Source organism: Mastomys coucha, unplaced genomic scaffold, assembly GCF_008632895.1.
Source record: "Mastomys coucha isolate ucsf_1 unplaced genomic scaffold, UCSF_Mcou_1 pScaffold21, whole genome shotgun sequence".
Taxonomy (NCBI): Eukaryota; Metazoa; Chordata; class Mammalia; order Rodentia; family Muridae; genus Mastomys; species Mastomys coucha.
The window spans coordinates 135,435,415-135,448,564 of NW_022196904.1; the positions used below are offsets into that span (position 1 = coordinate 135,435,415).

Genomic DNA, 13,150 nt, shown 5'->3' on the forward strand with positions numbered 1-13,150 from the left:
CTCAGAAATCCGCCTGCCTCTGCCTCCCAAGTGCTGGGATCAAAGGCGTGCGCCACCACCACCCGGCTTCACCTAGGATTTTATTTGTTTGGTTTTTGTGAGTTTTATCTTTCTTTTTTTTCTTTCTTCCCACTGTCCTTCCTTCTTTTCTCTCTCTCTTTCATTTTTTGGAGATCTCTGTAATTCAAGTTGGCTTTGAACTCTGTATATACCCCAAGCTGGCCTCAAACTCCTGGTCCTCCTGGATCAACCTGCCTAGTGCCATGATTACAATCAATTGCCACTGTGCTGGGCTTGGGAGAGCTTTTATTATTTTTTAAGAAGTAGCATTTCAAAAAACAAAACAAGGAAGTCTATGAAAAGTTTCCTCTTCAGAGGCTGAGAAAACCCCTAAGATTTTCTCTGGTGTGTGTGTGTGTTTGTGTGTGTGTGTGTGTGTGTGTGTGTGGTGGTGTGTGTGTGTGAGTGTGTGTGTAGGCAGGAGGTTAATGCAGTGCACTTCCTTTGTTGCTCTCTACCTTATTTTTTGAGGCAGGGTTTCTCCATGAGCCTGGAGGTTACTGATTCATCAGCATGTGCTGGCCAGCCAGCTCCAGGGATCCTTCTGTCTCTGCCCTCTCAGCACCAGATGACAGGTGTGTGCTACCATGTCTGGCTTTTCACATGGATCCTGGGGATTTGGACTCAGGTCCTTGTGTCAGGTCACTTTACTGACTGACTTAACTCTGCAGCCCTTTCCTCTTCTTGTTCATGCACTGGGTTCTATATGAACCAGAAAAACGCAGATTCGGTGACCAAGCCTTCCAATAACAGCAGCTTAAATACTAGAATAAGAGAAGCTTAAACACTTTCTTTGCCTTATCACAAGTCCAGGGTCATCTGGATGGGCTAGCGTACAGCTCACAGTGTTACAAGCTCAGGTCTGTGGTCTACATCACAACAATGGTTACCTGCATATTCCAACCCCTGGGATGAGAGCAGGTGTCCTCTATACCCCCCATTCTGAGGAGGCAAATTCTAGGGCTGACAAAGCCAATGGTGAAATATTCCACATGCCTGTTTTCCTACGATTTCGGAGGCAGAGGCAGGAATTCAAGGCTAGCCTGGGCTATACAGATAGATCCTGTTTTAACATTTGTCAACATACAGCCTGAGCCTGTGGAGCGTGGTGTGGAAATTCTGACTTCCAACTGACAGACGTGTCTAGTGATCATCACTCAGGTGAACAGAGAGGCACCAAGGCCTGAAGCTGATTTATAGCCCACTCGTTATTTAAGTGACAGAAAGGAAGCAGGTGGGGGGATACCATGCCATAGGCAGGTTCTTCCAGCCAGGGATGTTATCTGTCTGCTTCTGGTGGTCTCTGACTCTGTGACGTCACAGTACATCTCCATTCAATAGCACAGCATATCCATAGCATTGTAAAACCCTGGGCTCAGTCCCCAGCAGCACACACACACACACACACACACACACACACACACACTCACACACACAGGGCTCGGTACCCAGTACCACACACAGGCACCACACACGCACATTCACACACACAGGGTTCGGTCCCCAGCACCACACACACACACACTTCAGCTATGATGAATTTATAGCCTTTTTTTTTTTTTTAAATAGGCCAGTAAATTCCAGGGATCCACTGTCTCATCTCCCACCTCACATGCTGGGATTACAGGCACATAGCTGCTACATTCAGCTTTTACATGGGAGTGGAGCCCAGGTCCTCAGCCTTTTATTTTTTGACCCAGAGTCTCATCATGTAGCTCTGCCAGATCATGCTAGCCTCATCAAACTTACAAAGATTCATGACCACTATCTCCTGAGTACTGGGATTAAAAGTATGCACCACCATGCTTGGCCCAGGTCCTCATTGTTTTTGTGGGTTTTTTGTTTGTTTGTTTTGCTTTGCTTTGTTTTGTTTTGCTTTGGTTTTTTTTTGTTTTTGTTTTTGTTTTAAACACACACACAAACAATGTGCTGGGCAGTGGTGGCGCATGCCTTTAATCCTAGCGCTTGGGAGGCAAAGGCAGGCAGATTTCTGAGTTCGAGGCTAGCCTGGTCTACAGCGTGAGTTCTAGGACAGCCAGGGCTATACAGAGAAACCCTGTCTCAGAAAAACAAGCAAACAAACAAACAACCTCCCCCCCCCCCCCAAAAAAAAACCCCAAAAAGCAATGTATGCTGGCAGGGCAGAAGAAGGCACCAGATCCCATTACAGATGGTTGTGAGCCACCATGTGGTGTCTGGAAATTGAACTCAGAGTATTTGGAAGAGCAACCAGTGCTCTTAACCTCTGAGCCATCTCTCCAGCCCCCAGGTCCTCATGAACAAAGCAAGAACTTTACCAACCAGCCAGGGCTCCGTGTTTTGAGGAGGAAATTGTCAAAGGATTTGTGGACATATTTTGAAAATCAGTCTCTCCCCGTCAAAGGAATACAAGTTCTCTCTCTCCTTCCTTCTCCTTCTCTTCTTGTGTTTTTTGTCTTGGGGTTTTTTGTTTTGTTTTGTTTTGGTTTGTTTTGGTTTGGTTTTTTTGAGACAGGATTTCTCTGTGTAGCCCCGAAACTCACTCCATTGACCAGGTTGGCCTTGAACTCAAGAGATCTGCCTCTGCCTCCTGAGTGCTGAGGTTAAAGGTATGTACCATCTGCTTGGCACAAGTTGTATTTTCAGAGGAAAGTGTTTGTGGTTTGCATGACCAAATGGGAAGATGGACAGATGGGTGGAGTGAAGTCAGCTTCTCAAACATGGTGCCAAGAACCTAAAGTCTCCCCATCCTGCTCTGGTGGTGAGTCGGGGAGAGAGAGACAGAGAGATGGGGGGGGGAGATGGAGAGAGGGAGAGAGACAGAGAGACAGAGAGAGGAAGGGGGAGAGAAAGGGAGAGATGGAGACAGAGAGAGATGGAGGGAGAGAGAGACAGAGAGAGATAGAGACACACAGAGATAGAGACAGGCACAGACACACAGACTGAGAGAGAGAGAGAGAGAGAGAGAGAGAGAGAGAGAGAGAGAGAGAGAGAGAGAGAGAGAATGAATCATGACCAGAATGGAGCCACCCCACCCACACCTCAAAGGAAGCTTCCTTTGTCAGAAGAGGGTCCACCTCAGAAGAAAGGGTTGGAACCAACTGTGCTAGTGATGTGGGGTAGTCTGTCAGAGATGGACTCATATTGGCCCAGTTCTTTGTTCCTTGAGAGTTCACCTCTGCATCCATTAACTACAGCCAGAGCTGAGACTCTGGGATTGGTTAGCCTTGACGAGCATGTGAGTCCTGCAAATAAAGGACAAGACCTGGCACAGGAGGAGAATGCTGGGGACTAACACGAAGTGGGAGGAAGCGACGCCCAGGCGGTTGCCAGGTTGGAAGTGGGCAGCCATCCCAATGTGTATGCAACTGTTGCCTTGGCTGAACTTATGAGCCAAAGGTCGCAGCTACCCTATTTTTGGAACAGCAGGAAAAAGCATCTGTTTCAGACTTGCAAAATGGTAACTTTCCACAAAAATAGCCCAGGCAGCTCTGTGGGAAGAAGGCCTCAAGCCTCCTGCACCTGAACTCTGGCAGCAGAGGCTACTGCCTCACGAGTCTGGTAGCTATACTTTTAAAGATGAAAGCAGTTCTGGGGGCAAAACTCTTCCTGTCATTTTTCTCTCCTGCTCTGACAAAAACTGGGGTCACGACAGAAGTTAAGCTGAGTAGAAACAGCAAAGCTTGTGTCTGTGGGCCCAGGGCAGAATCTCTGCTGTGGCAGAAAATAACCATGCAGGCAGGCGTGCAAAACAAGGCTCCTCCCTCCAGCCTCTGTCTAAAGTTGGCAGAGGAATGTTCAGAGCTCAGGGGAGGGGGTGGGTTTGTCCCATTGGACAGTCTGGAGGTCTGGAACATCCGTGGTTAGAGTGAGGAGAAGCTCCTGGCAAGTGTTCACCCCAGCTTAACCCCCGCCCACCCCCCCAGGTGTACAGAACTGATACACAGCCTTCCTAGCCCAGACACAAACACCCAGACTGCCCGAGTTTGGAGGTGGCCCCAGATTTCTACCTCTTGACTTCAGCCTGAGTATTTAATATGTAACTACTACGTGTGTGTTTAATAGTCACTGCACTTGTCCTGAGAACTTGCAGAAGTAATTTCTAGGGATGTTTGGGAAACAATGTAGGCTTAGCATCCACCTGCCTGGGTGCAAATTCCTGCTCTGGCCTCAGCGTGAGAGAGAACAGGCCCAGAGAGGGTCAGCCATGTTTTCTTGGGACCCACATACAGGCAAATAGCAGCTACTGTAGAAGCAACAGTAAGAGATGGTGGAAAATTCCCATAGACTTCCTGCCTGTGTGACGTAGCTGAGGAGTGCAACTCAACGGCTAAGCCCTGATCCCAGAACTGAAGCCTGATCCCTGAACTAAGCCCTGATCCCTGAATTCTAATCCTTGGACTAAGTCCTGATCCCTGAGTTGAATCCTGATTTCAGTCCTAAGACCATGTCAGGTGAGCCCTGACCCCTGGGTTAAACCTATTCCCTGAGCTGATGACCCCTGATCTCAGGTTGGAGACCTGATCTCAGGCTGAGCCCTGATCCCTATCTCATTTCTCAGCCCTCTCAATCCTAGGAGGGCTATAAAAGGGAAACCTTTTGGGAGAATGAAGCCAGTCCCCTTGAATCTACTCTTCTGCTCTATCCCAAGCAGCAGCTGGCCAGCGCTTTTAACCTGGGTACAAAAGGCCACCAGTCTCCAAATGCTCCCACTTTCAAAACAGCAGGCATGCCTTGCGATCCTTGCCCTAGGGACTTGCTGATTGCCTGCATGTGGGATAGGAGAATCCAACTGTCCACGGCCTCAGATAACACATGAGAACTGGCCACATGCCTACACATGTGACACACTCAAATACATGTGTCACAGCAGGATCCGAGGCCCTGAGTGTCTGAATGGTGAACTCTTCAAGTCTCTGATTAAATTTTAAAAATGGCCTCCAATAAAACTACACTGTACAAAAATGGGAAAGAAACAAAATGGAATTGGAGAGGCAGAGCCTGAAGAATTTGTGGTAGAAAAAGTACTGGACTATCGTGTAGTAAATGGGAAGGTGGAGTATTTCCTGAAGTGGAAGGGGTTCGCAGAGGCTGACAATACCTGGGAACCAGAAGAAAATTTAGATTGTCCAGAATTAAATGAAGCATTTCTTAATTCTGTAAACGCTGGTAAAGAAAAGATGGTACAGAAAGGAAATCTTTATCTGACAGTGAAACTGATGACAGCAAATCGAAGAAGAGGAGAGGTGCTGCTGACAAACCAAGGGGCTTTGCCAGAGGTCTTGATCCTGAATGAATAATTGGTGCCACAGACACAAGGAGAATTAGTGTTTCTCATGTGCCACGCACACTTTGCGTGACAACAGTTTGAGGCGAAAACTTTAAGGAAAGCCAGTCTCCTGCCCCCACATTGTCGCCTGGCACCCCTAACTCAGAGGTAGCTCAGATATGTCCTCGTACTCATATGCTAGGTGCACATCAAAATATGATTTATTTACAGCTGAACCACTCCTAGGAATTAGCAAGAGATACGTCTCTACTTCCCCAAAAGATTAGCATAGTGGGCGTTTTACCTAGGATAGGCGGGACCTTGAACCGAGAGAGAGAGTGTGTGTGTGTGTGTGTGTGTGTGTGTGTGAGAGAGAGAGAGAGAGAGAGAGAGAGAGAGAGAGAGAGAGAGAGAGAGAGAGAGATAACATTCAGCAGTCAGCATTCGGACTCGCTCTCACTCTGACTAGAACTAGAACTTAGGTGGACTAGGACGTAGATTCATGCGGTCCATAGCCCCCCGGGCCCAGAGCACTTGGCCCCCGGGGGTGTGTGTGCAGCACCAGTCGAGATTCAAGAGATTGAGCATTCGAGATTTGAGCCTCTACCCACCTGGCTGGCACATCCGCAGCCCCCAGGGACTCTGGCCGGGCCCATGTGGCCCGAGCGTGCTTGGAGCCCAGGGGTGCTGCGCCAGTCCAGAGGAGATGGCTGATGTTTTAGATCCAGTGTGTTTTAGACGGCCTCAGATGTACCTCGACTACTGTGCTGCCAGATTTTTCATCTCTCTTTTGTAATGATTGTAAAAGCTTCATGTCATTTTTGAGAAATACACTCAGATCCTACACTACTTGTGTTGAGTCTGTTTGTCACCAGCTGAATCCCGTGCACACCTGGCCAGAACCCATCATCCCACGGTACAAGGAACCCCGCAAGAAACCCCAGTCCATGGCACTCATGAAATGGAAGGACTCAGATGAGGCTGAGGCTGACTTGGTGCTGGCAAAGGAGGCGAATGAAGTGTCCTCAGATTGTCATTGCCTTCTACGAGGAGACGCTGACTTGGCATTATTGTCCCGAAGATGAAGCACAGTAATTGTTTGCATTTATATATATATATTTATATATTATATATATATATATAATCTGGATCTTGGGTTTTGAATTACTAGTGTGGAAAAAAATTGCATTCTAATGAAAATCAAATATATGTGTCACTTCTGAGGGTAAGTGTCTGCCCAGGATGAGTTCATCAAAAGAGGCAGCAACTAGCTGCCACCCTTAGGGCTATGGCTGTACTTTTCTTGGATGAAGGAACCCTGTAGGATTAAAGGTCACTCACCTCCCAACAGAAAGCCCTTTAGTGGAACCTGGGAGTTTAGAGTCCCAAAGTCCCTCTTTCCCTGTCAAGCTCTGGGCCTGACATTTTAGCAAGGGTGGCCTAGGTGTCAACCCTGTAGAGGGTCCCCAGTCACACAGTACAGCTTCCTCTCATTGGTCATTTTTATTGGTCTAGGTGGGGCCTGGGGGAGGCAGGTGGGCTCATATCTTTATGCAAGCAGCAAGGGGCCGGTTCACGTGCTCAGGAGACTCCAGGAAGGCCTTGAGCTTGGGTCGGGTTTTGAGGCGCGCCATGTAGGCAGAGAACAGGGGGTAGTCATTCAAGTAACCAGGGAATAGGACCTCAAGGTTCAGAAGCATGTCCAGCAGGCGGTAGTCCACAAAGGAGATCTATAGGACAAGGGCGTGACAGGGCTGGAGCTGAGGTGGGATTGGGAGAGGCTCCATGGAGCAACGAAACACTGGATGCTTCCTGCTTCTACCTCCGCATCTGGCTTCAGTTTACCCTTCTGAGGAAGGATCTGACCATGAGTAGGGTGGGAAAGGCCTGACCCAGTGCTCACCTGATCACCAACAATGAAGGACTGGCCACCCTTGTTCTGGGCCAGGAGAGTTTCAAATGGCTTCAGGTGTCTTGGAAGCTCCTTCTGAATCCGGTCCTTGCCCTCCTTCTGTGGTCAGAAATGATCTCATCAGGGCATGTGCAGCCAGATTGACCAAAGTGACCACCCCTCTTGTCACTAGCCTATGTCCCCTACATACAAGGATATGGCGATACTGCCGGGCGATGAGGCTGAATAGGTCTTCCAGTCCATCGTTCACCATGTCCACCAGCGCTGCTTCTTGTTGGTTTTTTCCATAGAGCCCTGGGTCAGCAGGCAGGCAGGCAGCAGGCTCAGGTTCTATACTCTTCCCTCATGCTCCCCCAGACTCAGCCTGGGCCTGCAGGACCCTACTCTCTAACCTTGCTTTGGAGCTCTTCCCTGCCTAGCTCGGCCAAGCACCACCATCACAGGGGAAGAGCCTACCAACTCCCAGGGTGACAACCGGCTGAAGCCCAGGCCTGTTTTTTGGCCCATACCTGCCACCTGGATCTGTCACACCGAGGGAAGACAAAGGCTCCAGCTTGTACCCCCCCCCCCCAGGACAAGCTGTCTACCCATGTCCCTCCAGGCTACTATGGTGTATGGAACCCCAGGGACCCCTCTCCTAACCAGAGGGAGAACAGCTTGCCTCTGTCACAGTCCTGCCATTCTTCAAAAAGGCTGAGGCCTCTTCACTGTGACTTCCCTCTTCACTGTGGTTTCCCAGACTCAAAAGGATAGGAAGGTCCACTGGGAAGTCTCTAGCCCCACCGTGCATAAAAAGTCACAGCGTCTTATGGGATGCCATTAGAAAAATGGTACAAGCTGGAAACTCAGACAGCCCATCAGCACACGGGTAGCCTTTTGGACCCTGGGTCCTGCACCATCCTCTAGGGTAACCCGCTTGCCCTCCAGCCAGGTGGGACATTGGTGGCTGCAGGTGAGGCAATTCAAAGCCCCAGGACATTTTGAGGAACATCTGTCAGGTGTCTCTCAGGGGCTGGGCTTCAGGACTCACCAAAGGAGCGGCCCAGGTGCCGTAGGATGGCATTGGATTGGTACAGAGTGAGCTCTCCATCCTGGAACTTGGGGATCTGTCCAAACAGCTGGGAGAAAACATCCTCTGTAAAGAGTGCTGAACCTGGCTGCCCCCAGCCCTAGACACAGCACGCTAAGGCTGTGCCCCAACCTCATCCCCGTAGGGGAGGGGGAGACAATCACTCACACAGGAAGCCTTGAATGTGCCTTCCTCCCAAACATCCAAGGTCACCACCTCTTCCTTCCAGCTCTGGCCCTGGTCCGCTAGCAGCATGCGCATAACCTCACAACGCCCTGTATTGCGGAGTGCAGGACAGGGATGAGGTGACAGAAGAGACCTACCCTCAGAGCATCCTGGGAGAGTTTGGGAGAGTGGAAAGCTGACAAGAGGACTAAACTTGCTTGGGAGCCTCGTAGAGAGGGGAGAAATGTGGTGGGAGAGTCCACGACCTAACGTTATCTTGGAAAGCGAAGACCCAACCCCACAAAGACACAGGGAAGGAAGGAAAAGTTACGGGCAGTGCAGCTGCCTTCGGAAGCTAAGAGGACAGTCCGGGCCCCACCAACCACAATTGTAGTCCTGCCCCCAACACAGTGTTGTCCACGCCCTTCCGATCCCACTGTTGGGGGATTCCCAGGAGTGACCCAGATGACTATTGCTTGTGCCCTTCATCTTGAAAGTGCTGAGGCCATACCTCGGGAGGGGAAATAGACGATGGTGTAAGGTGGCACTAGGAGAGAGAGAGACAAAAAGCGCGATGAAGGAGGACCTTGCCTGGGGCTGCAGGGCCAAGGGGCAGGTAGAAAGAAGCGGGTGTGGGGTGGGGGTGTAACTCTGCCCCCCCACCCCACCCCCGTCCTCACTGCCCTCACTTCCAGGTTCCTACTTACTGTTGAGCAGATGCAGTGTGGTGCTAGCCCAGCAGGAAGAAAGGAAGTGACCTGAGGCTTTATATTGACAGCGAGGCTCCACCCCCTCAGATATCCCACACTGCTCCAGAAACATGCCAAGTCTTGGTGTTCAGTGTACCAGCTTTCCTGGCAGACGTGGTGGGGCAGGGCAGGGCAGAGTCACCTTTATATTTGTGGTGCTGTATTCTACTGGAGCTTTGCAAGAGGCACACATGGTAAACCTCACATGTAACATGCCCAAACCACGCGGTTTCTTGTGTCCTCAAGGGGCTGGACAGTGCCTTACATGCATGAAAGTCAGCCAACAGCACATGATATAATAATAAATGCTTCTTGTAAAAATCAGGCAATGCAGAGGGGCGGTGGTTAATCCCAGCACTTGGGAGGCAGAAGAAGATCTCTGAGTTCAGCCCAGTCTGGTCTACAGAGTTCCAGGACGGCCAGGGCTTCAAAGAGAAACCATGTCTATAAATGACAAAAAATAAATAACAACAACAACAACAACAACAACAATAATGGCACCTGGAGTGGTGGCATACACCTTTATTTGTAGCACTCAAAATACAAGGAGAGGCAGCCCTTTCAAATTCAAGGCCAGTCTGGTCTACACCAAGATCACCAAGCCAGCCAGATCTATATAGCAAGAGCTTATCTTTTCAAGAAAAGAATAAAGGGATTTTTTAAAAAGATTTATTTATGTATTTTTATGTGTATGAGTACACTGTAGTTGTACAGGTGGCCGCTCGCTCTGGTCTGCTTGTTCTGGTGTAATACACTGTAGCTGTCTTCAGACAGCACCAGAAGAGGGCGTCAGATCTCATTATGGGTGGTTGTGAGCCACCATGTGGTTACTGGGATCCGAACTCAGGACCTTCGGAAGAGCAGTCAGTGCTCTTATCCGCTGAGCCATCTCGCCAACCCAGAATAAAGGGATTTTAACTAATGAACTATCCCCTCCTCTCTTGGTGATACTATAACAGAAAACTCTTAGCAAAGAGTTAAGGCTTGGGGCTGGAGAGGTGGCTCAGTAGTTAAGAGCACCGACTGTTCTTCCAGAGGTCCTGAGTTCAATTCCCAGCAACCACATGGTGGCTCACAACCATCTGCAATGGGATCTGATGCCCTCTTCTGTTGTGTCTGAAGACAGTGACAGTGTACCCACATACAATAAATAAATCTTTAAAAAAAAAAAAAAGAGTTTAGGCTTACATGTATCAATCCTCAAGACTGGCACTATTCCTGTTTTTACAGAGACAGAAACTAAGACAGAGAAGTGAAATGACATGCCCAAGATCACACAACTAGTAAACAGGATTTAAACTGGCTTGGTCTGGTCAGTTCCCTGAGAACCTCACTTCTACCTACTTACCTATCTACCTATCTATCTATCCATCAATCTATCATCTATCCATCTATCTATCCATCTATCCATCTATCTATCCATCTATGAATCTATCTATCTATCTATCTATCTATCTATCTATCTATCTATCTATCTATCTATCTATTGACACTGTGTTTCTCTGTTCTCTGTGCAGCCCTGGCTGACCTGAAACTTGGTCTCTAGACCAGGCCAGCCTCAAAACTCATAGAAATTACCTGCCTCCTGTCTCCTGAGTTCTGGCATTTAAGGAGTATGCCACTATTGCCAGTCTGGGAACTTCACTTTTTTTTGTTTGTTTGTTTGTTTGTTTTGTTTTGTTTTTCGAGACAAGGTTTCTCTGTGTAGCCCTGGCTGTCCTGGAACTCACTCTGTAGACCAGGCTGGCCTCGAACTCAGAAATCTGCCTGCCTCTGCCTCCCAAGTGCTGGGATTAAAGGCATGTGCCACCACCACCTGGCTGGAACCTCACTTTTTAAACCCATTTCTCCCCTTTGATATCTTCCTGTTGAAAAGAAAGAGAATGCATCACTTCACAATATGCTTCTGTAACATAAACCATACCATTGGAGCAGGGCATGGCAGTGCAGACCCGGACTCTTAGTGCTGTGAGCTCCAAGAAGGAAGGTGCTTAGTGAAACCAGCCTGGGCTGCATAGGAAAACTGTGCCTCAAAAAATGAAAACAGACTGGAGAGGTGGCTCAGTGGCTAAGAGCATGCACTGCTCTTGCGGAGGGTCTGGATCCAGACCCTAGCAGCCACACCAGGCAGTATACAATCACCAGCTCCAGGAAGTCCAACAGCTCTGGCTTCTGAGGGTACATGCACATCTCCTCCACACATTATTAAAAATAAAATAAATGTTAAAAGATAATGAAATAAATCAGAGCCAGTGAGAAAGCTCAGGGAATTGCCACCAGGCTTGATGGCTGGAGTTCAATTCCTGAAACCCACAGAGAAAAGAGAGAGCAGACTCCAGGGGGTTCCTCTCATCCCTCCAACCACTGTGTCATGCACACATGCACACAATAGTAATAAAATAAAAAATAAATAAAATTACTGCAAAACTGAGGCAGTTGAGAACTTCGAATAGTAGTGGTGAATAGTTAAGGCCACTGATAAGGGTTCCTTCATATCCCTCCCTCCCTCCCTCCTTCCATCTCTCCTTTCCTGCTTAAAATGTGTGTGAAGTGTGTGTGTGTGTGTGTGTGTGTGTGTGAAGGTGTGCTGTGCATATATTTGTGTTGTATTTGTATATATGTATGATATGTGTGCTATGTGTATGTGTGCGATGGTATGTATATATGTGCAGTGTGCACATATGTGTGTGATGTGTGGTATGTATTTGTGTGTAGTGTGTGTATGCATGCAATGTGTGTATGTGTAGTATGTGGGGGGGTATGTGTGTGTGATGGGTGTATATGTGGTGTGTGCTGTGTGTGTATATGTATGTGGTGTGTGTGTGTGTGTATGCATTTGTGTGTGTGTGTGTGTGTGTGTGTGGTATCTGAATGTGAGTGTTGTTTCTCAAGTGCCATCCACCTTTCTGAACAGGCCACACTGGCCTGAATCTCATCTAGCAGGGTAGGCTGGCCGGCCAGTGAGCCCCAAGGACCAACCGTCCTTTCTCCATTACTTGTTCAGCCTTTTGTGTTGTTTGTTTGTTTTGTTTTAATGTGGGTCATGGGAGTTCAGGTCAGGCCCTTGTGTCTGCAAGGCAAGCATCTCACAGTCCGAGCCATCTCCCAAGCCTGGAGGTGGCCTATCCTCCTGGCATGCCCAGGACTCCAGTCAGTTCCCCACTAGGGTCCCCACTGGAGTTCTCTGTGGGTCAGAACTACCAAGAAAGTGGAGATGCAGAAGCACCCACCTAGAGCTTACCCCAGTCAGGAGAACACCAACAGCCAAGGCTCATGCTTGGGAAGCACTTCCCCTCCCTTGAGCCTGCAGCTTTGTGGGGCTGGGAGCGAGTGGAGGAGGTGGTGCCAGAGCTGGGCTCGCATCCCTGGCTCACAGCTGGAGGAACATCTGCCCAGCACAGAGCCGCTTACCAAGAGCTTTCATAGAAACGATCTCATTTCATCCCCCAAGCGACCCTAGGAAGAAGTTAAGGAGGAAGGGAGAGAGCTGTTGTCATTATGCCGATGGGACATGGTGTCTCAAAGACATTCCTTCATTATGAAGATGGATCACAGACTCGGGGAAGCAGATGCTACCGTTTGAATAGGTGACCCCCAAAGGTCTATGTATGAAAGACTTGGTTATCAGACTGTGGTACAGTTAGCACAGCAGTTTGCTATCTATGGGTCATGACCCCTTTAGGGGAGGAGGGCTTGAAAGGCCCCTTTCACAGGGATTGCACATCAGGTATCTTGCATATCAGATATTTACATTACAATTCGCAACAGTAGCAAAGTTACAGTTAGGAAGTAGCAACGAAAATAATTTTATGGTTGGGGGAGGTCACTGCAACATGAGGAACTGTATTAAAGGGTTGCAGCATTAGGAAGGCTGAGAACCAACCACACTGTGTTAGGAGATGGTGGAACTCTGTGTGGTGTGTGTGTGTGTGTGTGTGTGTGTGTGT

At 48.8% G+C, this 13,150-nt stretch overlaps 1 protein-coding gene and 1 pseudogene across 1 annotated transcript; one reads left to right on the top strand and one right to left on the bottom strand.

Moving 5' to 3' along the window:
* Positions 1–5,003: 5,003 nt before the first annotated feature.
* On the top strand, positions 5,004–6,403 carry LOC116101001 (annotated as a pseudogene).
* Positions 6,404–6,795: 392 nt separating this feature from the next.
* LOC116101000 (glutathione S-transferase P-like) lies at positions 6,796–9,232 on the bottom strand. Its single transcript, XM_031384695.1, has 7 exons — positions 9,162–9,232; positions 8,966–9,001; positions 8,458–8,564; positions 8,251–8,338; positions 7,411–7,514; positions 7,212–7,319; positions 6,796–7,038 (listed from the first exon to the last, which is right to left on the bottom strand). Coding segments are annotated over exons 1-7 (633 nt in total). The 5' UTR covers positions 9,163–9,232; the 3' UTR covers positions 6,796–6,849.
* Positions 9,233–13,150: the final 3,918 nt, after the last annotated feature.

Coding starts and splice junctions, on each gene's coding strand:
- LOC116101000 (XM_031384695.1), bottom strand. Junction 7,515..8,250: donor GCACCTGGGCCGCTCCTTTG/GTGAGTCCTGAA, acceptor CTGCTGACCCAG/GGCTCTATGGAAAAAACCAA. Junction 7,039..7,211: donor CCTTCATTGTTGGTGATCAG/GTGAGCACTGGG, acceptor CTTGTCCTATAG/ATCTCCTTTGTGGACTACCG.